A 25,815-nucleotide genomic window follows, 5' to 3' on the forward strand; every position below is an offset into this window, starting at 1 on the left:
GAGCCAGAATGAGGTTTCGAATCCCACCTTTGCAACTTACTGGCTGTGTGACTTGATGAATTCCAGCACCTGTGTGGGCCTCCGTTTCCCTGTTTGTAAAATGGGAATATGACCACACTTCCATCACAGGAGTTAATCTTCTAGTGTTCATCAGGCACTTCACATAGGACGTGGCGTGCCCTCCAACCCACTGTTCCGTGACCGGGGCTGGGATGGGGAAGGCACAGAGCAATGGGGGAGACCTGTGAGCTGGACAGGGCTTCCTGGAGGAGGCACCTGCAGTAGGGAGGGCCAGGTGAAGAGTGGGGGACTGCTTCTGGGGGGTGGGTCACAGCACATGGAGAGGCCCTGGAGGAGATGGCAGGGGCCAGGGGACTCTGCAGTGGTCAGGTGGGGCTGGAGCTCGGGGCAGAAGGAGCCTTTACACTTTGTAGCTAATGCAGTTGATACTCGTTATTCATGGATTCTGAATTTGCGATTTCACCTACTAGCTTAAATTTATTTGTAACCCCCAAATCAGTGCTTGTAGTACTTTTGCAGTCTTTCACAGACGTGCACAGAGCTGCAGAAAACTTGTCTCCCGATGTGCACGTTCCCAGCTGAGGCGACACTCCGCCTTCTTGTCTCAGCGCATAAATAAGTATCCTTTCTTTGGTGTGTTCAGTGCCACATTTTTCTCTTTTTTGTGCTTTTTGTTGGTGATTTTGTGAATCCACGTGGCCCCCAAGCGTAGTGCTGAAGTGCTGTCTCCTGTTCCTAAGCGTGAGCAGGCTGGGATGTACCTTTTCTATAAGCTTCATTCAGGCGTGACTTATAGTGCTGTTGGCCTCGAGTTCAATGTTAGTGAATCAACAGTATATATTAAATAAGGTGTCTTTAAATAGAAGCACACATAAGACAAGGTTGTGTATTGGCTGGGGGACAAAAATGTGCCCAGAGGCTCACGGGAACCTCATGCTGTATTTCCTCCAGGGACAATGGTTCAGTATTTGCTCATTCCATGTCTGCGGCAACTTTATAGCACATGGATACTGCGGATAACCAGAATAACATGAACAACAAAGCTGACAGTATGCTGTTCTAAGAGCTTCACTTACCTTTAGTCCCCACAAGCTACCTATGAGGGAGAGACTATTGTTGTCCCCATCCAACAGATGTGAAGACTAAGGCCCAGAGAGGTGAAGTGACTTGCCCAAGGTCCCGCAGTGAGAAAGTTGCAGATCTGGGGTTCCAACTCAGGCGGGATAAGGAAGAGATGAGACCAGAGAGATGGGCGGGGAGGGGGATCATGCCTAGCTGGCCTGAGGGCAATGGGGTGCCGTGAAGGGCCAGGAGGGGGACATGCTGCCCCACCGCCTACTACCCTATTTTTCGGGGCCGTGGGTGACCAGGACGGGAGGCTGGGGGCTCTTGAAGGATCCCGGTCCGGCTGGGGCCTCCCCCTGCCTCTAGGTCCCCTGCCCATGGAGGCCATTGAGAAGATGGCCAGCTTGTGCATGAGAGACCCGGACAAGGACGAGGAGGAGGGGACGGACGAGGAGGATGTGGAGGCTGATGATGACCTGCTGGTGAGCACCCGGAATGGGGCAGGGGACCTCCCTTCCGTTGCTGCCCCATCTGGCAGGCCCTCACGACTGGCCCCTGGCTGTGTGTCCCTGCAGGCGGAACTGAATGAGGTCCTTGGGGAGGAGCAGAAGGCTTTGGAGTCCCACCCTCCTGTGGCCCAGGTATACCTCCGAAGACACTGGTCCCTGAAGCCCAGGGTTCAAGGCCTTCCTCTTCCCCTCTCAGCCATGGGACCTCGCTCAGGTGGCGGGACACCACTGAGCCCCAGTTCTCTGCCCTGGGAAATGGGATGATGATTTCTGCCCCTTTGGGGTTAGGGTAGCAACATGCCTGGTATCCAGTAGGTACTCAACCAAGGAAGATGTCAGGGTGGGCCCGAGTGGGGTCACCGCCCAGACTGTGTGCTTGGCCCCTCCCGCAGCCAAAGGCCACAACGCCCAGCCCAGGATTGGAGGCCACCTTGCAGGAGAGGCTGGCCCTCTACCAGACAGCGATCGAAAGCGCCAGGCAAGCCGGAGATGGTGCCAAGATGCGGCGCTACGACCGGGGGCTTAAGGTGAGCGGGCAGACGGGAGGGTGCTGGGACCTCATCACCCAGCTCCAGGCCCCTCCCAAACCCACATTCACATCTTCTCCCAGACGCTTGAAAACCTGCTGGCCTCCGTCCAGAAGGGGAAAGCCATTGATGAAGGGGACATCCCGCCGCCTGTGGCTGTGGGGAAGGGCCCAGTGGCTACGCCCAGCCACATCCCAGCACCCACCCAGCTGGTCCCTACGAACCCACCGGCCCCAGATCCCCGGGTCATCGTGGAGGGTCCTCCTTCAACTGCCCCAGCCTCATCCCTGGTCTCCGCTAAGCCCCAGCTGCCCTCAGGTAGGCCAAGGACAGGGCTGGGCTGACGTGGGATGGGCTGGGTATTTATTCAGTGGTAGGGCCCTCTGCGGGGTTGCAGGCCTGCCACTGATTGTTAGATATTTTTAATACCCTTCCCTCGCCGGAGCCTACCTTCCAGGGGGGACATGAGCTCACAGAGAATTTTTGTGTGTGTGGTGGCAGTAAAATATATTTAACAACACATTTGCTATTTAACCATGTTTCAGTGTGCAATTGAGAGGCATTTGGCTTATTCACAATGTTGCTCAGTCATCACCTCTGTTTCCAAAACTTTTTCCTCACCCCAAACGGAAACTCTGTCTCCATTAAATGCTAACTCCCCATTCTCTCTCTCCCAGCCCCTAGTAACCTCCCTTCTACTTTCTGTCCCTGTGGGTTTGTCTCTGTAGACATTTCACGTAAGTGGGATCTTCCGTCCACTCTTTGCCCTCCTGTGTCTGGCTTCCTTCACTTAGCATAATGTTGCAGTGTATGTGTCAGAACTCCATTCCTTTCTATGACAGGGTAACATTCCCACACATAGGGTTTTGGGGGGTTTTTTTGTTTGTTTTTTACAGAAACACAACATTATTTTATTAGTCACTGTAATTTTAATCATGACCTCTTTATTTTTTTTCACATTGACAATGTTCAAACTCTCAAGACCTTTTAGGGTTTTTTTAAAATTTTTGTATTGGGGCATTGTTGATTTACAATGTCGTGTTAGTTTCAGCTGTACAGCAAAGTGAGTCAGTTTTGCATGTTAATATATCCACTCTCTTTTAGATTCTTTTCCCATGTAGGCCATTACAGAGTATTGAGTAGAGTTCCCTGTGCTTTACAGGAGGTTCTTATTGGTTATCTATTTTATATATAGTAGTGTGTATATGTCAATCCCAACCTCCCAGTTTATCCCTCCCCCCCTCCCCCGCCTTACCCCTGGTAACCGTAAGTTTGTTTCCTACAACTGTGACTCAATTTCTGTTTTATAAATAGGTTCATTTGTACTCTTTTTTTAGATTCCACATATAACTGATATCATATGATATTTGTTCTCTGTCTGACTTACATCACTCAGTATGACAATCTCTAGGTCCATCCATGTCGCTGCAAATGGTGGTATTCTGTCCTTTTTTATGGCTGAGTAATATTCCATTGTATATATGTACCACATCTTCTTTTTTCTTTTTTTAAATTAATTAATTAATTTATTTATTTATTTTTGGCTGCGTTGGGTCTTTGTTGCTGCGTGCGTGCTTTCTCTAATTGTGGACAGGGGGCTGCTCTTCATTGCAGTGTGTGGGCTTCTCATCGCGGTGGCTTCTCCTATTGTGGAGCATGGGCTCTAGGCCTCCGGGCTTCAGTAGTTGTGGCACGTGGGCTCAGTAGTTGTGGCTCGTGGGCTCTAGAGCACAGGCTCAGTAGTTGTGGTGCACAGGCTTAGTTGCTCCACAGCATGTGGGATCCTCCCAGATCAGGGCTTGAACCCATGTCCCTTGCATTGGCAGGCGGATTCTTAAGCACTGCGCCACCAGGGAAGTCCCTGTACCACATCTTCTTGATCCATTCCTCTGTTGATGGACATTTAGGTTGCTTCCATGTCCTGGCTGTGGTAAATAGTGCTGCAATGAATGTTGGGGGTGCATATATCCTTTTTTTTTTAATATCTTTATTGGAGTATAATTGCTTTACAATGTTTTGTTAGTTTCTGCTGTATAATAAAGTGAATCAGGGCTTCCCTGGTGGCGCAGTGGTTGAGAGTCCGCCTGCCGATGCAGGGGACACGGGTTCGTGCCCTGGTCTGGAAAGATCCCACATGCCGCGGAGCGGCTGGGCCCGTGAGCCATGGCCGCTGAGCCTGTGCATCCGGAGCCTGTGCTCCGCAATGGGAGAGGCCACAACAGTGAGAGGCCCACGTACCGCAAAAAAATAAAATAAAATAAAAAATAAAATAAAATAAAGTGAATCAGCTATATGTATACGTATATCCCCATATCCCCTCCCTTTTGCGTCTCCCTCCCACCCTCCCTATCCCACCCCTCTAGGCGGTCACAAAGCACCAAGCTGATCTCCCTGTGCCATGCGGCTGCTTCCCACTAGCTATCTGTTTTACATTTGGTAGTGTATATATGTCCATGCCACTCTCTCACTTCATCCCAGCTTCCCCTTCCCCTCCCCATGTCCTCAAGTCCATTCTCTACATCTGTGTCTTTATTCTTGTCCTGCCCCTACGTTCTTCAGAACCATTTTTTTAGATTCTGTATATATGTGTTAGCACACGGTATTTGTTTTTCTCTTCCTGACTTACTTCACCCTGTAGCATGTATCCTTCAAATTATGGTTTTCTCCGGATGTACGCCCAGGAGTAGGATTGCTGGGTCATATGGCAGCTCTATTTTTAGTTTTTTAAGGAACCTCCATACTGTTCTCCATAGTGGCTGTACCAGTTTACAGCCACTACCATAGTGGCTGTACCAGTTTACAGCCTACCAGCAGTGTAGGAGGGTTCCCTTTTCTCCACACCCTCTCCAGCATTTACTGTTTGTAGATTTTTTGATTCCCACGCATAGGGTTTTGAGTGAATAATTCCCAAGCCCTCAGCTTGTCTGTCTTTCCTATAAAACTCACCTGCTGGAGGACGCACCTCCCAAGAAGTTTCTTTCCCCCAACCTCCCTTCTCCCCATTTAGGGAAGGAACATGGGGATCTGCCCCAGGGGCAAACGCTGCCCTGGTGGGAACCAAAGAGATACTTGAAACACTGGCCTGGGGTTCAGAAAGTGAACCCCTGGTCTCTAAATCCTTCTGCAGCCAGGCTGGTTTCTAAGCTTTTGTTTTTGGCAAAGTTCAAGGATGACTATCAGAAATCATCACCTGAGATTCTCAACTGAAATCATCAACAATTTTTCATAATGGAGTTTTTGGTATGTAGCTGGGCAGGGGCTCTGAGAATCACGTGACGTCACAATAATAAGACTATCTCTTCTATTTGTCGATGTGAAGCAGGTTTCTCTACATATTAAAAACAAAAAAGGAAAGTAGGAAAAGAATAAACAAGGAAACAGAGATAAATGTTAGGAGGTGGACCCAGCCACCGCCATGTCAGCAAGAGCTGCCTTGCCAATAAAATTTTACTCTTAGTATATAAAAATTATTTGTCAAAAAAGCTCAATATATTTAGGCTTTGCTCAATTTCGTGCTGATAATAATTGTAACAGTAATTCTATCCTGGAAGAGAAATTCTTTAACACAGAGACTTGCGATGGCAGGAAACAAAGCCAATCACATGTCAAGGTGTTGGGGAGAGGGGCAGATAAATTAGGAGTTCGGGATTAACAGATACACACTACTATATAGAAAATAGAAAATAGGAAAACAACAAAAACCTACTGTATAACGCAGGGAACTGTACTCGGTATCTTGTAATAACCTATAATGGAAAAGAATCTGAAAAAGAATAAATAAATAAATATATATAACTAACTGAATCAGTTTGCTGTGCACCTAAAACTAACACAACGTAGTAAATTCATTATATCTCAATTTTAAAAAAACGTTAAGGTGTTTTAGACACCTCTTCAGACAAGTCCTCCAAAACTAAAGCAGTGGGTCCAGTTGTCAGTCTGAAAAAGTACAATGCATGCTGTTTTTCAGGTGTTTCTAGGATTTCTGGACACTGGGTAGTGTATCTATTGTATTTTTTTTTATATACTGACAATTGTACCTATTGCTTTCAATTTAGGGATACTTCCCCTAAAAACTGAGCATATTGTTTGAAACTGTAACTAACATACTGTTTAATAAGCCATTTAATCCTGTTTCCCAACTTTGCTGATACAGTGCCTAGATGTACATTTAAATGTACGATGGGGTTGTCAAAAAAAGCCTTTCAAGTACCCACATATATCATGTTAGGATGCAGTTCTGCGGGAGACGTGGATGTAAATAAGGGAAGATCTGAAATTCCCGAGTGCTAAATGTGAACCCTGGCATATATTTAAATAGTAAATGTTGGTATATAGTCAAAAGAATATCTGAAATTCCTGATTGCTAAATGTGAACCCTGACATATATTTAAATAGTAAATGTTGGTTTGTGTTGTTTCAACCCACTGACTTTGCAGTAATTTGTTACAGCAGCAACGGGAAACTAATAAAATAGCAAAAAATAATTTTTACCTTTTCCTGTATATTTTCCCCCAGTCAGTTTTAACTTTGCTATTTTTTATATAAGAAATTAAAAATTTTTACGGAGCAAAAAAAAATATATATATATATAGTAAATGTTGGTATATAGTCAAAAGAATTGAAAGCAGGGACGTGGAAAGGTATTTGTACACTTGTGTTCTTAGCAGTATTATCCACAATAGCCAAAAGGCAGAAGAAACTTGGTGTTTATTGACGGATACAGGCACACCTCGTTTTTTCTAGTTTTTGCTTTATTGTGATTCAGATATTGTGGTGTTTTACAAACTGAAGGGTGGTGGCAACCGCGCTTTGAGCTAGTCTATTGGCGCCATTTTTCCAACAGCATTTACTCACTTTGTGTCTCTCTGTCACATTTTGGCAATTCTCACAGTATTTCAGACTTTTTCATTATTATTATATTTGTTATGGGGGTCTGTGATCAGTGATCTCTGATGTGACTGCTACAATTTGCTAAAGGCTCTGTTGGTAGTTAGCATTTTTTAACAATAAAATATTTTTATACTAAAGTATGTACGTTGGTTTTTTAGACATAATTCTATTGTACACTTAATAGACTACGGTATAGTGTAGTAACTTTTATATGCACTGGGACACCAAAAAACTGAGTGACTCACTTTATTACGGTATTTGCTTTATTGCGGTGGTCCGGAACCAAACCCGAAATATCTCAGAGGTATGCTTGTAAATAGATAAACAGATGTGGTCCATTCATGCAATGGAATAATATTCACCCTTAAAAAGGAAGGAAATTCTGACACATGCTACAACATGGATGAACCTTGAGGACATTATGCTGAGTGAAAGAAGCCAGTCACAGAAGGACAAATACTGTGTGATTCCACTTATAGGAGGTCCCTAAAGGAGTCAAATTTGTAGAGACAGAAAGTAGAATGGTGGGTGCCAGGGGCTCGGGGAGAGGGGATAGGGAGTTAGTGTTTATGGGGACAGAGTTTCAGTTGGGGAAGATGAAAGAGTTCTGGAGATGGACGGTGGTGAATGTTGCCCAACAATGTGAATGTGCTTAATACCACTGAACTGTACACTCAAAAAGGGTTAAGATGGTAAATTTTATGTTGTGTGTATTTTACCACAGTTTGAAAAAATAAAAAGGGAATATTGGTGAGTTTCAAATCACCATAGTAGTTAGGATACATTTGATTTAAAAGAGTGGTGTGATGGTTTTCTTTATCAAATGTCAATATTTGGAGACACTGGAAATGACAACCCTTCCTACTTTTTCAACTTAAAATGAAAAGTTTTCGATGTCAACTTAAAAATGTGTAAGGATACATAAAGTTTTCCAGAATTCTCTTGGGGGCAAAACAGCAATGGCTCCAGAGACTGACAGTCGTGCGGTTGAGTCCCCACCATGTCATCTTCAGGCTGTGTGACCTTGGGGAGGCAGTATCCCCTCTCTGAGCCTTAATTCTCAAATCTATAAGGTGGGCCTAAGAACAGTCTTTGTTGTGAGAATTAAGTAGAAATGGTTTGCGTGCTGTTCCCCCTCCCAGGTCCCTGCAGCCCAGGACCTCCCAGGTCCCTGGCCCAGTTGCAGAGCCGCCAGCGCGAGTACAAGCTGGCCGCCCTCCGCGCCAAGCAGCAGGGAGATACCGCCACTGCCGCAAGACACTTCCGCGTGGCCAAGGTGTGCCCAGACTGACGGACAGGGTCGGAGGGAGAGGACAGGATGCTCCTGACATTGCATGATGGCAAAGAACAGGGGCTCTGGAGTCAGAGTTAAATCCTGGTCACTCCGTAGCTGTAGTTTGCTGCACCTCTTGAAGGCTCAGTTCACCCTCTCTGTGAAATGGGCATAAGTGTCTGGAAGAGGCTTGAGCAAGGTGCTGCAAAGGAAGGGACAGAGCGGGGAGTCCTCTGTTGTGGGCAGGGCATAGAGACTCCCCTCAGGGTCATGGCCTCCAGCTGCAGCCTCTTCCCCTGATCTTCCTTTTCCCAGAGCTTTGACGCTGTCTTGGAGGCCCTGAGCCGCGGGGAGCCTGTGGACCTGTCACGCCTGCCCCCTCCACCTGGTGAGGACCCCACCCTGCCCACCCTCCAGGACTGCTGGAGGCCTCCACAAAGTTCTTTCTAATACTGCCGCCCCTGTTGGTCAGGCCCAGGGACCCCACCTTCAGGCCAGGCCAGCCTGGTGGGGGAAAGGGCGGCCACAAGCAAGCCCCCCATTGGACTGGACCTCTCTGCCCCCAGACCAGCTGCCCCCAGACCCACCATCACTGCCACCACAGCCTCCAACTGCTGCCGTCGTGCCCTCCATGCCAGGTAGGCTTCTGGGACCCTGTGGGGTGGGCCAGCCAGAGCAAGACAGTCTCCCCGACCCTAGACTCTTAACTCTATCCCCTGGTCTGGCCCAGAGGTTCCTGCACCCCCAAGGACTCTCCTGGAGGCGCTGGAGCAGCGGATGGAGCGGTACTGTGTGGCCGCGGCTCAGGCGAAGACCAAGGGGGACCAGCGGAAGGCTCGCATGCACGAGCGCATTGTTAAGGTGTGTGGAGACCAGGTGGGCGAGTTGGCAGCCCCTCGAAACCTTGCCCAGGAAGCCCTAACACCTACGTTCCCTGCAGCAATACCAAGATGCCATCCGAGCCCACAAGGCTGGCCGAGCCGTGGATGTGGCCGAGCTGCCTGTGCCCCCAGGTAGGCCCCACCCCCGGCCCCTACCCCTCTAACCTCTGAGCCTTTGCAGATGCTATTCCTTCTGACTCTGCAGTCTCAGGGAGCCGATGGCTTGCACATTCAGAAATTCTGCAAGCTTGTTAGACGATTGGTAGCTTAAAATCAGTCACAATGGGAGAGTTTATACCACGGAAATTGGGAAACAATAAAAATCAGGAGGTTTTATTTGGAGAGCCTGTTCACCAGCCCACCACTGCCTGCTCCCTCCCTTTCTTCTTTGCTTTTGACTCAACTCCTTCCTAGTCATCAGCTCTCAGTTTTACAGATACCTGCTCAGCCTCCCATCAGCCCCCCAGTGGGTAGGAGGCATCCTCTGGGATCTCAGAGCTGCCTGTGTGTCCCCCATGAGAGCAATTATGTGTCTGCACCTTGGTCCCGTGGGAGAACCTCCAGGCCCAAGACTACCTCTTATGCCCAGCACACTACCTCACACAGTGCTTGCTTTTTGGAGTCTGGTCGAGGCCCAGCCGGGGTCAGGCAAGAGGAAGGGCAGGCAAGAGGGAGGTTGGAATGGTCTGGCAATCTCCACCCAACCAGCAGCATCTCCTTTCTTACATGCAAAGTAGATTCAATGGCCTGAGGCTCCTTATGGGGGAGGAACCTGAGTCTCCACCATCATGGTGTTGGCCCCCCCTCCTGATTGGGTCCCAACTGGCCGCCCAGGCTTTCCTCCGATCCAGGGCCTGGAGGCCACCGAGCCTACCCAACAGAGCCTGGTGGGGGTCCTCGAGACTGCCGTGAAGCTGGCCAACCAGGATGAAGGCCCAGAGGACGAAGACGATGAGGAGCCTAAGAAGGTGTGAGGGGCCGGGGCCTTGGGGCGAGGCCAGGGAGTGGCAGCAAAGCCAAGCCCCAGCAGTCCTGGCCTTGAGCCAGAAAGACCCGGCAACACAGCCGGCCCTGCTGCCTTCTGGCTGTGTGGCCATTGGGCAAGTCGTTTTGCTCTCCGACCCTCGGGCTCCTCCTCTGTAAACTGAGCACAGTAATAGTCCCTACCTCCCAGGGCTGTTGCAAAGATTCAGTGTGAACAAGATCATATGTTGTGTTCAGTGCTGAGGAAACAGAAACTAAGACGGTCAGTGTTGTCAGTGTCGGGCCCTGACCCTTTGGGGAGTGGACTCATCACAGGTGCTGGGAAAGCTCTGACTTCCTCTCTGTCCCTCAGCAGCTCAACAGCCCTGCAGCCCCCACAGCCCAGCCCAAAGCCCCACCTTCAAAGGCACCCCAGTCAGGATCTGCCCCAGCAGCCAAAGCGGCCCCCAAAGGCACATCCACCAGAGGTAGGTACACCTGCCCCACCTGGGCTGCCTGTTGCCTGGCCGTGGGTTGGGCAGCACCCGCAGACGCCCCTGTGCCCACAGCCCAGCAGCAGCTGGCCTTCCTGGAGGGCCGCAGGAAGCAGCTCCTGCAGGCGGCGCTGCGAGCCAAGCAGAAGAATGACGTGGAGGGCGCCAAGATGCACCTGCGCCAGGCCAAGGGGCTGGAGCCCATGCTGGAGGCCTCACGCAACGGGCTGCCCGTGGACATCACCAAGGTGAGCCCTCTAGGCCTGCTGGACCTTCCCAAGCACTCACCCTTCAAGCTCATGCTGCTTAGCAGCCATGTGACTTGGAGTGTATTAGTCAGCAACCAGGTTAAGCCGCTGAAACAAATAGGCCTCCCCAAGACAGTGGCTGAAACAAGACAGACATTTATGTTTCTTGCATGTAGCATTCAGGGCATTCTGGTCTCTAAAAGACAAAGCCCTTCAGGGCCCAGGTTCTTTTATCTTGTTGCTCTGCCACACCCTAGGTCTTGTCCACATGGTCAAAGTGGTTTGACGCCTTGTCTGCATCCCAGCTATGAGAAGTTACATGGAGTTGCCATCACTTCTGCTTGCCTCCCATTGGCCAGAACTCAGTCACATGGCCACCCCTAGCTGCAGCAGAGACTGGGACATGTAGTCTCTTGCTGTGCGCCCAGGCAGGACTCCATTACTAGGGAAGAGGGGGTGGGGATCAGACTTGGAGGAAAATGGATAACAGATTCTGCCATTTGGGGCAGGACCATCCACTTCCCTTTGAGCATTACTTTTCTCCTTGGGAAAGAAGGAAGAACAGGGACAGGGGATGAAGCCATAGTCAGGGAAGGCCTCTTTAAGGAGGGGTGACGTTTCGGCAGAGACCCGGGTGGGCCTGCTCCTTGCTGACCAGCGGACCCTACCTCATGAGCCTCGTCCTCCCCAGGTGCCACCCGCCCCTGTCAACAAGGACGACTTTGCCCTGGTCCAGCGGCCCGGCCCAGGTCTGTCTCAGGAGTCTGTCCGGCGCTACGGTGAACTCACCAAGCTCATAAGGCAGCAGCACGAGGTGAAGGGGGATTCCCCGCCCAAGTCACTACAAGGGCATGGGCCCCCAGCCCTCCCCTCACTTTCTTCTGCTCCCCCAGATGTGCCTGAACCACTCTAACCAGTTCACCCACCTGGGCAACATCGCCGAAACCAGCAAGTAAGAGGCCCCGCCCCCATCCCCACCAGACATCTGCACCCCCAGCCTGCCCCTGGGACCCGGGACCTGAGCAGGGCCCTCTTGCCGGCAGATTTGAGCAGCTGGCGGAGGACTGTAAGCGGAGCATGGAGACTCTGAAGCAGGCCTTTGCCCGGGGTCTCCCCACACCCACTGCTCGCTTTGAGCAGAGAACCTTCAGCGTCATCAAGTAAGGCCCCTGAGACCCCCCCCCCCAGCCCTTTGGAGAGGGGTTTGTGCGCCCCGGAAGCCAGGATTTGCCTCTGGAGTAGAGTTTGGGGAGCTGGTGGGAGCACAGTGTGTGCAAGGGTCCTGAGGCAGACGTGACGCACGAGTGAAGGACGCCGATAGGGTGTTGACAGTGACACATTTGGAAATGTGGATGATCTAGTGACTGTAGACATGTGCCTGGTCCCAAAGGCCTGGGCAAGCCCGTGGGATGGTGATCTTGGTTCTGCTCCTGTTAAGTCTTCTTACACCCCAGGGAGTTGGGATTGTTTTTTCCCACTTGTAGATGACATTAGGTGCAGCCACTGGGATAACCTAAGATCCCCATCTAGGATAACCCACACCCCTTACCCCGGCTGCCCTACATCTGCACAGCCTGGCTCCCTATCACTTCATCTCCTCCCACTGTCCCCACTTCACTCACTTTCTGCCACATAGACCTCTTTTTGGTCAATCAGACACACCAGCCGTGTTTCCACTCAGGGCCTTTGCACCAGCTATATTTCCTCTGCTCAGACTCTCTCATGCAGGTTACCATGTAGCGGCCTCTTCTTGACATTCAGAGTCACCTGTGATGTTACCTCCCCTGAGAGGCCCTCCCTGATCACTCTGTCTAAAGCAGCCCCTTCTGAGCACACTCCACACTCTCTCCCCTGTTTTAATTCTCTGCAGAGTTGTTGTTGTTTTATTTGCTTATTTATGTATTCATGGGTCATCTGTCCACTCAGCTAGCCCCGGTTCCATGAGCAAAGGCATGGGGTCTGCCTCGTTTACTTCTGTGTCCCCAGCAGTGAAGACACTGGCTGGCATATAGTAGATGCTCAAGAAATACTGTCAAAGAAAGAGAAGGTCCCACAGCAGCTAGGGCCACTGGCTGGTGCAGAGTAAGTCCCAAATAAATATATGCAGAGTGGAGAAAGGACTCAAAAGGTAGCCAGTGGTGGACCTGGATAGAGAATTCTAGTCTGTCTGGTCCTAAAACTCAAGCCTAGGCGCTGAGACACCCCTAAGAGACTGGGGGGAGGGCAGAGAAGGCGGGCAGGCAGTGGCACTGAGGTGCCTCTGTCTCTTGCCCGCCCTCCTGGAAGGATCTTCCCTGACCTCAGCAGCAACGACATGCTCCTGTTCATTGTGAAGGGCATCAACTTGCCCACACCCCCAGGTGAGGGGGCGTCAGGCAGGGGTGGGGCCGTGGGGTCCACCCCTCTGCCCAGCTCTGACCCTCATCTGCCCACAGGGCTGTCCCCCGGTGACCTGGATGTCTTTGTTCGGTTCGACTTCCCCTATCCCAATGTGGTATGTGGGGAGCTGAGGAGGGACGGGCTCAAGCCCCATCAGGCCCGGGAGTGAGTCTGGCCGGGGTTCAAGGGCAGGCGCCCCTGAGCTTTTTCGCTTCCTGTCTGGTCACAGGAAGAAGCTCAGAAGGACAAGACCAGTGTGATCAAGAACACAGACTCGCCTGGTGAGCCTTGGGCGGGAGGCAGCCCTCCTCAGAAAGCCCATGAGACCACAGCCTGACCCCTCCCTCCTCCCTCCCTCCTTCCCTGGGCAGAGTTCAAGGAGCAGTTCAAACTCTGCATCAACCGCAGCCACCGTGGCTTCCGAAGGGCCATCCAGACCAAAGGCATCAAGTTCGAAGTGGTCCACAAGGGGTAAGCTGGGGCCACAGGCGCTGCATGGGCTCTAGAAGAGGGGGAGCTCCCCTGGGCCGACCGTCCTGTCCCCTCTCACACACACAGGGGGCTGTTCAAGACCGACCGGGTCCTGGGCACAGCCCAGCTGAAACTGGACGCCTTGGAGACAGCATGCGAGGTCCGGGAGATCCTCGAGGTGAGAGGTGGACATTCGTCTGACCGCTCCGGTGTGGCCGTGCCGCTCATGAACACCACCCAGGTGCTGCCTGCCCTGAGCCCCCAAGGGTCCCCTCTGCTGGCCCAGCCCGGCCCCGGGAGTCCCAGACCTCCCTGCTACCCGGCCTTAAATACCCTCAGCACCCTGCTCCTTTATGAGCAGCTGATGTGTCAGCCGTACCCACGGACTCGTGTTTTGGAAACTGCTTTGGTCTCCCTGAGCCCAGCCCTGAGCCTCCAGCCGCTGCCTGCTGCCTAACAGGCTCCCCTCACTCCCACCCAGGTCCTGGATGGTCGCAGGCCCACAGGGGGGCGGCTGGAGGTGATGGTTCGGATCCGGGAGCCACTGACGGCCCAGCAGTTGGAGACGACAACTGAGACGTGGCTGGTCATCGACCCCGTGCCAGCAGCTGTGCCCACAGTGAGACCCCTGCCCATCGGCAGCCCCAGGGAAGGAGGGAGGCTTGGTTCAAGGGGACCGAGACTCACAAGACTGGTTCTGTCCTCTGAAGCAGGTTGCTGGGCCCAAAGCGAAAGCCCCTCCCGTGCCTGCTCCTATGAGGGAGCCGGGGAACAGGTAGGTGGCTGGGCCCGGCTGTGCTGGAGAGAACCCCCTTCTGCTTATCTCAGCCTATCCTGGACCACTTCCCATCAGGCACAGATTGGAGCATGTCTCTCCCCTGCTCCAAGACCTTTCCTGGCTTCTCTTCTCCTGGAGCGTCTAGTTTAAACTCCTCAGCTTGATCTTTAAGACCTTTTGTGATCTCCGTCAATATGTCCAGCCTTCTCTCTCCCCACTTCCTCCTGTTGGTTCATGGATACACTTAGTTTTCACTGACCTCTGGGCTTCTCTGTGTTACAATGTCCTGAGCACCCCTATCCCCACACTATCTCCTTGTTTCTCTGCCCAACTCTGACTCCTTTGAGTCCCAGCCTGGCTCTCACCTCCTCCAGGAAGCCCTCCCTGACACCTGGCGTCACAGTTGCCTGGGTGTACAACCATTGTCCCTATTAGGTTGTGGACTCGGCAACACAGGGGTGGGCCTGGCTTGTCTCCCGCTGTTCCCCAGTGCCCAGTGTGTTTGTTGAATTAATGGGGTCGGGGGTGGGAGATCCCTGCAGCGCCTCACCCTTCCTCAACCCCATAGATCAGCCCGGCCTCTGCATAGTCTCAGTGTGCTGGCCTTCGACCAAGAGCGTCTGGAGCGGAAGGTGGGTACCCATCCTGCAGGGCTCAGTGGGGCAGGATTGGGGGTCTGCAGGCCCGGGCACGGCCCTCACAACTCCCTCTGCACCCACCCCCCACCCCAGATCCTGGCCTTCAGGCAGGCACGGCGGCCAGTGCCCCCCGAGGTGGCCCAGCAGTACCAGGACATCATACAGCGCAGCCAGTGGCAGAGGGCACAGCTGGAGCAGGGGGGCCCCGGCATCCGGCGGGGTAGGATCTCAGGGATGAGTATGTGGGGGAGGGGCGGGGCAGGGGGCCCCATCGTGACCGCCTCCCTCCCTCAGAGTACATGGCCCAGCTGGAGCGGCAACTGCAGTTCTACACAGAGGCCGCCCGGCGCCTGGGCAACGATGGCAGCAGGGTGAGCTGCGGGCGGGCCGGGCGGGCGGGCATCGGGGGGCCGGGGCTGCCAGGGGCTGCCCACTGACCTCCTGTTGACCCCTCAGGAGGCTGCCAAGGAGGCACTGTATAGACGGAACCTGGTCGAGAGTGAGGTGAGAGGCTTGGGTATTGGGGACGGGGTGGGCAGCTGTGGCCATGTCCCCTCCACCCTGACCTCGGCGGCCTCTCCCCTCAGCTGCAGCGGCTCCGCAGGTGAGGGGCCGAAGGGGCGGGCGGCCCCTGGAGAGCCGGGAGCGGGCCCAAGGCCCCGGCGCTGGGAGGAGCTAACGCGGCCACAGCCTCAGACCAGACAATCAGACAATCAGAGGACAATCGGCTCTGGATGGACACGTTCCCCCGGCTGGGCCCACCTGGCCCGACTGGAGCCTCCCTGGCAGGGGACGTTGCGGGCGCCAGCCTGTGTGTGCCCCTCACCTAGGCCTGGCCGGGTGGGCCCCAGAGAGTCCGTTTGCACAGCCCAGGGGTGTGCGGCCCCTTGCCTGCCTCCGAGGTGGGAGGGCGGCTAGGACCAAACCTCAAGGGCCCCTGCAAGCACTTTAGTTCCAGCCCGTCCCCAGCCTTAACCCTGATGCCCACCCACACCCCAAAGAAGCCACTGAGGCCAGCCAGAGCCCAGCTGGCTCCCCAGAGGGTTGCCCTGGCCCAGCTGGGCCCCCAGGGCTGACACACGGAATAAACAGCCAGGGCCCTACCTGGCTCACTCTGTCCTGCCTTTGTTTCTTGCTCCTGCCCTCAGTGCCTGGGCTGGGTCTCCTTCACGGCTCCCCTGGGGGCTGATGGAGAGGTGTCTGCGAGAGGAGCAGGCTGGCAGGGGGTGTGCCCATGAAGGGTGTGTGCTCCGCGCACACTTGCTGCGAGGACGTGTGTGAAGGCCTGTGCACGTGTCATGAGCGTCTGTGGCCCACCTGGGGGCATCCGCGAGTATCTCTTCAGCTGGTGGCCTTGGGCGTATCTGGGTTTACACGTGTGGCCAGGTCATACGTGGTGGTGCCTGGTGACCCGTGTGTGTCTCAGGGCCTTGACAGCCAGCCCTGCCGCTCACTGGCTGCAGGACCTGGGCCAAATTGCCTGACCCACTTAGCATCCCAGAGCTCCAGCTGCTTCTGCTGGACGCAGGGAAGACGAGAGCCCCTCCCACAAGCTGAAGGGCACCTGGCCGGTGGTGAACACTTGAAAGGGCTAGGCTTTTGTTGTTGGCTGCACTGTGTGGCATGTGGGATCTTAGTTCCCTATCCAGGGATCGAACCTGCGCCCCCTGCAGTGGAAGCACGGAGTCTTAACCACTGGACGGCGAGGGAGGTCCCGGGCTAGGCTTTATTGTTGCTGTGTCCATCTGCACGGGCAGTGGGGGAGTGTCCAGCAGGGTCGGAGTTGCCTGCACACCCAGTGTGCGAGCTGCACGCTTCAGTCTCTCCCTGGGCTCCCTGTGTGTCGAGGTGGCACCCCTGTCCCAGCATCCTGGCCAGCGTGGGTTAGGCGGGCCCAGCTCTCCAGGCCTGAGAGAGCCAGCTCGAGCCCCAGGTTGGGCGCTGTCTCCTTAGTCCACAGCCCAGCAGAGCCCCAGGTGTCTGGGCTGCTCTACTGCGCCCCTCCAGGCTCAGGGGCCCTCTGCCCGTGGCCGACGTGGGGCTGTGGGTGGCAGCTGCACCAGGACTGGCTCAGGGTTACCCGTTGTGTCCACCACGCGAAGGTGCGGGAGGCCCAGGAAGGCCTCGGGCGCTATGCTGGTCACGTGAAGCCTGTTGGCCCTGGAACGAGAGGTGGGCGTGAGGGCGTTTTTGAGGGGAGGTGCCCCCCCAGGCCTGCTCACGTCCCCCACAGCCCTCCCTTGTCCACCTGGAGCCCCCTGGCCCTGCCACCCTCAGGGCACCTGAGGAAGAGGGCACGTAGGCGGGGCGTGCTGAGGAAGGCTTCGGGGCCCACGTGGCTGATGCGGTTGCCCTGCAGGTGCAGCTCCTCGAGGGCCTCAGGCAGGTCGGGGGGCACGAAGGACAGCTCGTTGTGGCTGAGGTCCAGCACCTGGGCAGGCGGGCAGAGATGGCGCCGTGGCGGCCCCAGGCCCTGGGCCACCCGTTTAGCCAAGCCCCAAACTGCTCTCCTCCCAGCCCGGTCCTTCTGCCCCCTCCCTCAGCTACTTTGTGACTGCCAAATCCTGCCCTCAACAGAGGTAAACTGAGTCCCCTCTGGGGCAGGCCCTGTTCTAGGTGGTGGGGGCCCAGACAGGCAGGGTCGCTGCCTGCTGTGGGAACCATTGGTTCAGTTAATCCCTCACAAAGATGGTCCTTCCTTTACCTCCTCGTGCCCTTCTAGCAACTGTTTGCTTATGGTTGTTGCTGACTGCTCTCCCCCTAACTAGGATGTCTGTGCCAGGGGCCAGGAGCTGTGTCCTCTGTGCCCAGTGGCATCTCCAGGGCCTAGAGTAGCGCCCGGCACCCACACATGGCCTGAATTCTGGGGCATCGACAGCACTCAGAAGGAGCTAGAGGCTGGGGAGGTGGAGGGGTGGTCGTGGAGGACCAGGTGGCAGGGGCAGCACAGACAAAGGTCTGGGGGCTGGATCTGTCTTATCCACCCCAGGGCTGGCCTGCAGTGGGAGCTCTCTTTGTGGCATCTCAGAGCCTTGCAGGGGAGTTGCTGGGCAGGCCGGCCGGGGAGTGGAGGGGCTGTGGGGACACCTGCGGGCATTCAGTGTGGCCAAGCAGCCCACCCCTGACCTGGAGGGCCTGCAGCTCATGCCAGGTGCCAGGCCCGATGTCACCCACACGCAGCCGGTTATGCGCCAGGCAGAGCTCCTGAAGCTGGTCCAGGCCGGCCAGCGGCTCAGGCTCGAGGGCCCGCAGCTGGTTTCGCTGCAGCCGCAGGGTGCGCAGGCTGGCGGGCAGGCCAGAGGGCAGCAGGGTCAGCTGGTTGCCGGCCAGATCGAGGCTGCGCAGGGCCCGCAGCCGGCGGAAGGCCCGGCGGTGCACGCAGGCACTGGCCAGGCGGTTATAGGCCAGGTTGAGCTCAGCCAGGCCGGGCGTGGCGGCCAGATCGCGGGCACCCAGCGTGGTCACGCGGTTGTGGGGCAGCACCAGGGCCCGCAGGCGGCGGGGCAGCGCCTGGGGCACGCGGTCCAACCCGTTGCCGTAGAGATGCAGCGTGTGCAGGCCCCGCAGCGGCCGCAGTGCCCCGGCCGGCAGCCCCGCCGCCCCCAGCTGATTGTGCTGCAGCAGCAGGTAGCGCAGCCCTCGCAGGCCGCGCAGCCGGGCAGCCTCCACCCAGCGGATGCGGTTGCGGCCCAGGTGCAGCACGGCCAGGGTGTGCGGCAGGCCGGCGGGCACCGCGGCCAGCTGGTTGTGGGACAGGTCCAGGTACTCGAGGCCGTGCAGCTTGCTGGCAGGAGAGAGAGGGTCGGCGTCGGGCTGGGCGCCCAGAGTGGGGGGTGTTGAGGGCTGGTCCCGAGAGACGTAAGCTGGAGATTCCAACTTGGGGGTGATGAGTTGAGAGATCTGGGTAGGAGGTAAACCTGGGGGTGATCAGGGCAGATTCCAGACTGAGGGTTAAATGTAGGGGTGACCAGGACAGAGTTCTGGGTCTGAGATGTTCACGTGGCAACCGTGTTGTTGGGTAGTAGGACTGAGGCCCAGGGTGTGGTTGGAGACAAGGATGCTGCCAGGTGCCTGGCTGAGCCTGGCCCATTGTAGGCGCTCACCAAGTGAGGCCTTGAGTTAAGAGTCATACAGAGGTGGGGGATGGAGGCCTGGGGCCCCCAGATGCTGAATCCTCAGCCCCTACTGCCGGCACGAGGCCGCACCCCCGAACCCCCTGTCCCCAGGCCCCACCTGAACGTGGTGGCGTGCAGGCCGCTGTCCGTCAGCTGGTTGTGCTGAAGGTAGAGCTCCCGGAGGTGGGTCTGGCGACTCAGGGCTCCTCGGGGCACCTTGGAGATGAGGTTGTTCTGGGAAGGGAGCAGAGCATGAGACTGAGGGTCCGGGACAGAGGGCAGTGGGGAGCCACAGAGGGCTCTTGAGTAAGGGACCAGGAGCTCGCTTGAGCAAGGCTGCCCACAGAGAGCTTGTGAGCGACCAGTGCCAGTGGAAGGGACTCAGAGACATTTCTGACTACTGGGATAACAAGGAGGTGTCGGGGTGTCTCAGGAGAGAGGTGCAGGGAGCCCAGGGAGGTGGGGACCCGGGGATGGTGAGGGGAAGGAGGGGCACCTGCAGGTGGAGCAGCTCCAGCGAGGACGGCAGGCTGGGCGGCACATAGCTGAGCCGGTTGCTGGAGAGACTGAGGGTGACAACTGCCTGGGAGCCGTGGAAGGCGTCGGGCGGCAGGCCCGCATTGCTCAGCTGGTTGTTGTGGAGGTACACGGACCTGAGGGGAGCCAGGCTCCGGCCACCAGCCCCGCCCTGGCCTCCCCACCGCCCCACACCCCAGCCACCTTCAGTGTGAGAGTGTGTGTGTGTGTGTGTGTGTGTGAGCGTACGTGGTCTCTGCTTCAGTCTTGAGTTCTCCAAACAGAGCATCCAGGGCCCTGTCTCCCCACCAGACCCCCCCCAAGGTGGGGAGTGACCCCGGGCATATCTGAGACCCCTGGGGCCTGGGCTGGGCCAGGGGCTACCTGAGCGCAGGCTTCTCCCCAAAGGTGAGCGGGAAGATCTCCGTCACTTTGTTAGCAGCCAGATCAGCGACACGGAGGGAGCGGGGCAGAAACTGGGGGGCCACAGAGAGCTGCGGGAGTAGAGTTGCACTGGTCCTGTGGCCCCGCTCCTGCACCCCACCGCCCGCTGTCCCATCTACCCTCTGCGCTATGTGACCCCAGCCCGGCTGCACCGTGTGTGTGTGTGTGTGGGGGGGGCTCACCTTGTTGTGGGCCATGTAGATGTGCTGCAGCTGCGTGAGGGACTCAAAGGCCTCGTCAGGCAGGCCTGTGAATGAGGTGGGCAGTGAGGGGACCGCTGGTGTGGGGTGGGGGCAGGGCGGAGTCTGTGCTCCCACCCAGCCAGGGACTGGCAGAGGCTCCTCCAGGCCCCGCCCCCCACATCCTCAAAAGCCACAGCCCCTGCCCCCCATCCCCTGAGTTTCCATCCTGCTCAGCAAAGGGCAGTGCTGGGAACAGCCGCAGACCTGCCCACAGACCGAGCTGGGGAGGGAGAGGGCGGCGGGGACCGTGGTGGGGAGGGGCCGCCTCCCATCGTCCCCCTCACCCTCGGAGGAGATGAGGTTGTTGTGGAGATTGAGGGTCCGCAAGCCGCTAAGGCGTGACAGCTCGTTGTAGGGGAGCTCCTGGAGCTGGTTGTTCTGTGGGGCAGGGAGCGGGGCACTCACACCCTGACCCCCGTGACCCTGGGCCCTGCTTCTCAGCTTCCCGTCAGCCTCAGCAGTGAGCTCTGACACCCCATCACCCTCTACTCGATCCCAAATGCCTTATTACCTCGGAACAACCCTGTAACCAAAAAGAGAGTGGCCCCCAGCACCCCATGCACCCCTACAGTTGATCTCAAATGCCCCGCCACGCTGACCCCAAGCAACCCCGTAATCACCAGACGTTGACTTCCCCGACACCCCTAAACCCTCAGCCCCTCCCACTTCCAATATCTGTGCCCCCACCTCCTCTCACCGGACACACAGGGCCCTGCACCCTCCTCAAGGCCGACTCGCATCAGTGCCAAGACCCTCACGCCCAATGCCTCACCCCTGCACGTGGACCCCACACCCCATCACTCTCAACCCAACCACTCCCCAGGCTCCCCGCTTCCCCTGAGAGCTACCCTGCGCCCCCACCCCAGGCCCCACCTGCAGGGAGAGGTGTTGAGCTGCCCTGGTGATGTTGTCCGGGAACACTCGAAGGTCCAGGCCGGCACAGTCCACTGTGTCAGCCCGGGGGCAGGAGCAGCGTGGGGGGCAGGCCCGGGGCGGGGGCTGCGAGCTCTCCCCCAGGTGGGGGAACGAGGCGTCCTCCATGCCGAGGGCGGGCGGGGGCCCAGGCAGCAGCAGGGGCAACAGCAGTAGGCTCAGCCACTGGGAGTTGAGGGACGGCTCAGGGTGTCCCCAGGCTGGGCACCGGGTCACCATGGCGACAGGAGCATCCCCGCATGGAGGGGGGCGGGCAGGCAGGCCCCACCCTCAGACCCTCCCCTGCCCCAACTTACCATAGCCAGCCCCAGGTCTGCCGTCTTGCCGGAACTGCTGACCAGGGTTCCCTAATGGAAAGCAGGCGGTCACCTCCTGGAGGTTCTGCTGTGGCCGCCACCGCCCCCCATCTCTTGGCGCTGGCCACTCTCCCCCCCGCCAGCCTGTTCTCCCAGGGGCTCAGGGGAGCTGGCCCGCCCTTTCCCCACCCTGCGGAGGGCAGGCAGGCACCGGATGGGGTGATGAGGACAGGCCAGCCTGTCCCCTCTGTCCCACCCACCTCCCCCCAATCCTCCGCGCCACCACCCCCCTCCCCCCCCCCCGCCCCCGCCACCTCCCCAGCTCTGCTTGCGTAACCTCGGCCAGCCTGGGCCGGGCCACAGGAGCGAGGAATGTTTGGGGGAAAGCTGAGATTTGCCCTGTCTGGTATTTGGGCCAACCGCAGGAGTAGAGGTGGGGGCAGAGGAGTGGAGGATGCTTCAGGGCACAGGAGGGTCCCCAAGGAACCGGCGCTGGCAATGATGGGTCAGGGCAGGCCTGGGCTCAGCCTGCCAGTCCAGACACCGGTCTGTGGGCTCCCAGCCAGGTCTGCCATCTGGGCCCCTCCTCCCCCCCCGCCAGCTGGCCTCACTGGCAGCCAGGCTCCCCCATCCCCAAATAGCCACAGCCGCCGCCCAAAAGGAAATTACACGTATTGAGGCACCAGCCTGGTGGTTAAGGATGTGCGCTCAGTGGCAGCCTGCCTGGGCTTGAACCTGGGCTCCGCCACCTCTCCAGGCCTTGGTTTCCCGCTCTGCAAAGTGGGGGAATAGTTGCCTCGCCTCCCGGGAGTGGTGTAAGGATTAAATGAAATCATGCATAAGAAGGGGGTGAGGGCTTCCCTGGTGGCGCAGTGGTTGAGAGTCTGCCAGCCGATGCAGGGGACACGGGTTCGTGCCCCGGTCCGGGAAGGTCCCACATGCCGCGGAGCGGCTGGGCCCGTGAGCCACGGCCGCTGAGCCTGTGCGTCCGGAGCCTGTGCTCCGCGACGGGAGAGGCCACAGCAGTGAGAGGCCCGCGTACTGCAAAAAAAAAGAGAAGGGGGTGAGACGGTGCCCAGCACATGCCAGGCCCTCAACCGCAGAGCGGAAGTGTGTGCTGAGGGGTGAGGAAGCCCGTCTCTGCCCCAGGTCCGATCCCCCGAGACACGCCACTTACCCGTGAGACTTCAGAGAAGTCATTTTCCTGTCAAACCTCAGCTTTCCAATGCATAAAATGCAGCTGACAGAAGACCCCCTCCTCAAAAGGCGGTCACAAGGCAAAGGCAGGTAGTGGGCCGAAAGTTCCCAGCACAGCATCTGCCCCACAAGTGCTCAGCTTGGGTTGGAGTGGCTGATGGGCTGCTCAGAGGCCATGAAGGAGATTGGGGTCTCTCAGAAACAGATTGAGATGAGGACTGAGTGTATTTGTCTGGGAGACAGCAGCTGTAGGGGAGCAGGGATGTGGCAGAGAGAAGGAAGGGAACAGTCATGAATCGATGCGTTATCACTGGGGTAATCAACTTGCCTGGAACTTGCCAACTTTAGCTCTCAAAATCCTGCATCTGGGGAACCCTCAGTCCTGGTCACATTGGGATAGTTTGGTCACTCTTGTAATTAAGCAAATTCTCACTATAGGCATCTGGGGCTCAGTCTCGCTGGGGAACCCTGGGGGATCAGAGTCATCTCACCCGAGGGGTGAGAGAGCTGGGGTATTGATCCTCCAACTCCCTCCATCAGTCACTGGTTGAGAGCTGCCCCAAAGGGATCTGAATTCCCTGGCAGTTTGGGTAGAGTAGACTCCATCCCTAAAGAGATATTACATGCCTGCTGGTGAGGCCAGAGGGGGGCATGGTAGGCCCCAGACAGCACCAACTACAGGGGGCTTGGGGGGGGGATCAAGCCATGGGGTGATGGAAGTGAAGTATATCAGGTGGGAAGGAAGAAGGGACTAAGATGTGGAAGAATGATGGAGACAGAGGGTGTCTGTATTATTAATCCCTCTTCCACAGAGGAGGAAACTTGGACCCAAAAATGTACTCATTTGACCACGTTTCCCAGGACTGTGTGGCCTCAGGAGAGGGGTCCCTCAGGGCTAGGACAGAAGACATGTCTTAGCTTTGACCAGAAGAGAACAATGGGCCCACTCCAGGCTCTCCCTGTGGGACTGACCACCACTAGCTTGGACATTGTGTAGAAGGCCCTTAGTCTCCCTAGCCGCGTAATGCGGCCAGCCCCACAGAGTTACTGAACTACTGCACTGATCCTAACCCCAGGGAAGTGGCAATGAGAAACAAGCTGTGTGAGTTTCTGGCAGGCCTCTTAAAGTTGCAAAGGGTAGAGAATCGAAGCCAAACTAACTAATACAAACAAGGGTATTTATTAACTCATGAATGGAAATGTTGAGGGGCTGTCCTTCAGGCATAGCTGGATCCAGGGACTGGATGACACCTTAAGGATGACACCTTACGGATGGAGTCTCTCTCTACCTCTCAGCTCTACTGGCAGGATTCTCTGTGCAGTGCCAAGATAGCTCCAGCTTTAGTCCTGCTGAAAGCCCCAAGGTTATATGTCATTGGCCTAGCTTTGGTCACATGTCCATCTGGAATCAGTCCCTGTGGCCACAGAGAGATGGAATGTGCTGATTGGCTAGGAACATAATCACCACTCTTGTAAATGACCCACTGGCCTTATCTTCCTGCAACAAACTCCCTTCTCTACACTCTGCAGTGCCCAGCCCAGTCCAGCACAGCCCAGCTCTGCCCAGCCCAGCTCAGTCCTCCACTGCCCTGCCCTGCCCAGGAGGGAGTTCTGCAGGGACAGCAAAGGAGTATGGTCCACCAACGTAGAGCCTGGCAGAATCAGCATTTAGTACACCTTTATGAAATACATGTAGAATTGTGTCTGTATGTGTGGGGAAGTTTGCATGGGGAAGGGCTGTTGGTGTCTCTTGATTTCCCTGAGGCTCTGATCTCAGAGTAGGGATGACCGTGGAGTCAGCGGGTTGCAGTAACACCGTGAGCAGCTAGTGCAGCAATCTGGTCTTATTTTGGTTGGTGGGAAGAAGAGGCAGGGTTGATGTAGGAGGGAGCAAGAAGCTGATGGAAAATGTAGTTTTTTCCCAATTAGAAGAGGAAAGGAGGGGTCTTAACTCAGTAGCAGTTAATGATCCCAAGGCACACCTTGGGCCTGCCCCTCCTCATCCTATGATGGCATCCAGCCTTGAGACACAGGCTAAGGCCAAATTCCTCAGTCAGCCTTCATCTGGCTGATAAGTCCCTCAGGATCTGGACCCAGTCCATAAAATTACTGATATTTAGACAGGCATATGGCTGTCTAGAATAAAGAACTACATTTCCTAGGCTCCCTTGCAGGTGGATGTGGCCATATGTAAGCAGAAGTGGTGTGTGCAACTTTGAGGAAAGGGGGGTGCTTTTCTGTTTCCTACTGATGGAATGTAGATGTGATGGCTGGAACTCCATCAGCCATTTTGGGCCATGACATTGCCTTGGGACTAGAGGCCTTGAATGGTGGAGCAACAAGATAGCAGGAACCTGGGTCTCACATACCATGGAAGGCTGTGCTACCCATGAACTGACCAGTGTTTTGATCACCTCCTATTGACCCCGTTGGTGAAAGAGGAATCACATGCCCTAAATAGTACAAGATGGCCAAACACATGACACCTAATATGGATAGACGACATCATCTGATGATTAGTTAGTCACATTCACAGGCCAGAATTGGAGGAGGGCACTGAGCCCCATGGTTGGGGGTACACTCAGCAGCTGAACCAAGAAGCAGGGGCTGTGGGAGATGGGCTTGGTAGTGACAAAAGGGAGGGGTGCCCTCTGGTTCCCATCAGAGGATGTGATTGTCTTGTTTGAATAATTTCTCAGTCTGGCAGAGAGGTGAAACCCATTAGGTCGAGGACCACATGGGGTGTGGCTGGTCTGGCTGATAGAGAAACAAGTCAGGTGGTTGGGGGTGGGGATGCATATCTGACAAAAGCAGGGAAACACAGTTAGACCTTTGAGGCCCTACGAGACTCAGAGATATCAAAGCAGCCCCTGGAATTTCAGGCTTTTCCAAACAACCAGCGTCAGTCATTTTGACCAGGCGTGAAAAAGAG

The 25,815-nt window shown here is 55.9% G+C and overlaps 2 protein-coding genes across 6 annotated transcripts in view; one reads left to right on the forward strand and one right to left on the reverse strand.

Annotated features, from left to right (window-relative positions):
- The window catches only part of CC2D1A (coiled-coil and C2 domain containing 1A), an 18,202-nt gene extending 1,945 nt beyond the window's left edge, over nt 1-16,257 (forward strand). Inside the window, exons 3-29 of one of the 5 annotated variants that reach the window (XM_030879874.3) lie at nt 1,453-1,568; nt 1,662-1,727; nt 1,988-2,122; nt 2,206-2,440; nt 8,158-8,291; nt 8,604-8,676; nt 8,855-8,926; nt 9,019-9,149; nt 9,229-9,301; nt 10,004-10,137; nt 10,506-10,620; nt 10,702-10,874; nt 11,566-11,688; nt 11,768-11,826; nt 11,918-12,034; nt 13,161-13,234; nt 13,310-13,368; nt 13,483-13,534; nt 13,625-13,724; nt 13,812-13,902; nt 14,206-14,343; nt 14,435-14,499; nt 15,071-15,134; nt 15,234-15,360; nt 15,435-15,511; nt 15,597-15,644; nt 15,728-16,257. In XM_030879874.3, coding sequence (XP_030735734.1) covers nt 1,453-1,568; nt 1,662-1,727; nt 1,988-2,122; nt 2,206-2,440; nt 8,158-8,291; nt 8,604-8,676; nt 8,855-8,926; nt 9,019-9,149; nt 9,229-9,301; nt 10,004-10,137; nt 10,506-10,620; nt 10,702-10,874; nt 11,566-11,688; nt 11,768-11,826; nt 11,918-12,034; nt 13,161-13,234; nt 13,310-13,368; nt 13,483-13,534; nt 13,625-13,724; nt 13,812-13,902; nt 14,206-14,343; nt 14,435-14,499; nt 15,071-15,134; nt 15,234-15,360; nt 15,435-15,511; nt 15,597-15,644; nt 15,728-15,748 — 2,672 coding nt within the window. In that variant the 3' untranslated portion in view covers nt 15,749-16,257. Of the gene's footprint in view, nt 1-972; nt 1,569-1,661; nt 1,728-1,987; nt 2,123-2,205; nt 2,441-8,157; nt 8,292-8,603; nt 8,677-8,854; nt 8,927-9,018; nt 9,150-9,228; nt 9,302-10,003; nt 10,138-10,505; nt 10,621-10,701; nt 10,875-11,565; nt 11,689-11,767; nt 11,827-11,917; nt 12,035-13,160; nt 13,235-13,309; nt 13,369-13,482; nt 13,535-13,624; nt 13,725-13,811; nt 13,903-14,205; nt 14,344-14,434; nt 14,500-15,070; nt 15,135-15,233; nt 15,361-15,434; nt 15,512-15,596; nt 15,645-15,727 lie in introns of all 5 variants that reach the window. The other 4 variants (XM_060297046.2, XM_030879875.3, XM_030879876.3 and 1 more) reach the window with 4 other exon arrangements.
- Nucleotides 16,258-17,149: 892 nt separating this feature from the next.
- PODNL1 (podocan like 1) lies at nt 17,150-21,609 on the reverse strand. Its single transcript, XM_030879880.2, has 9 exons — nt 21,331-21,609; nt 20,742-20,835; nt 20,398-20,462; nt 20,156-20,265; nt 19,752-19,908; nt 19,374-19,489; nt 18,267-18,924; nt 17,423-17,571; nt 17,150-17,300 (listed from the first exon to the last, which is right to left on the reverse strand). The coding sequence occupies exons 1-9, from the start codon at nt 21,607-21,609 to the stop codon at nt 17,150-17,152; spliced, it is 1,779 nt and encodes a 592-aa protein (XP_030735740.1).
- Nucleotides 21,610-25,815: the final 4,206 nt, after the last annotated feature.

Source organism: Globicephala melas, chromosome 3, assembly GCF_963455315.2.
Source record: "Globicephala melas chromosome 3, mGloMel1.2, whole genome shotgun sequence".
Taxonomy (NCBI): domain Eukaryota; kingdom Metazoa; phylum Chordata; class Mammalia; order Artiodactyla; family Delphinidae; genus Globicephala; species Globicephala melas.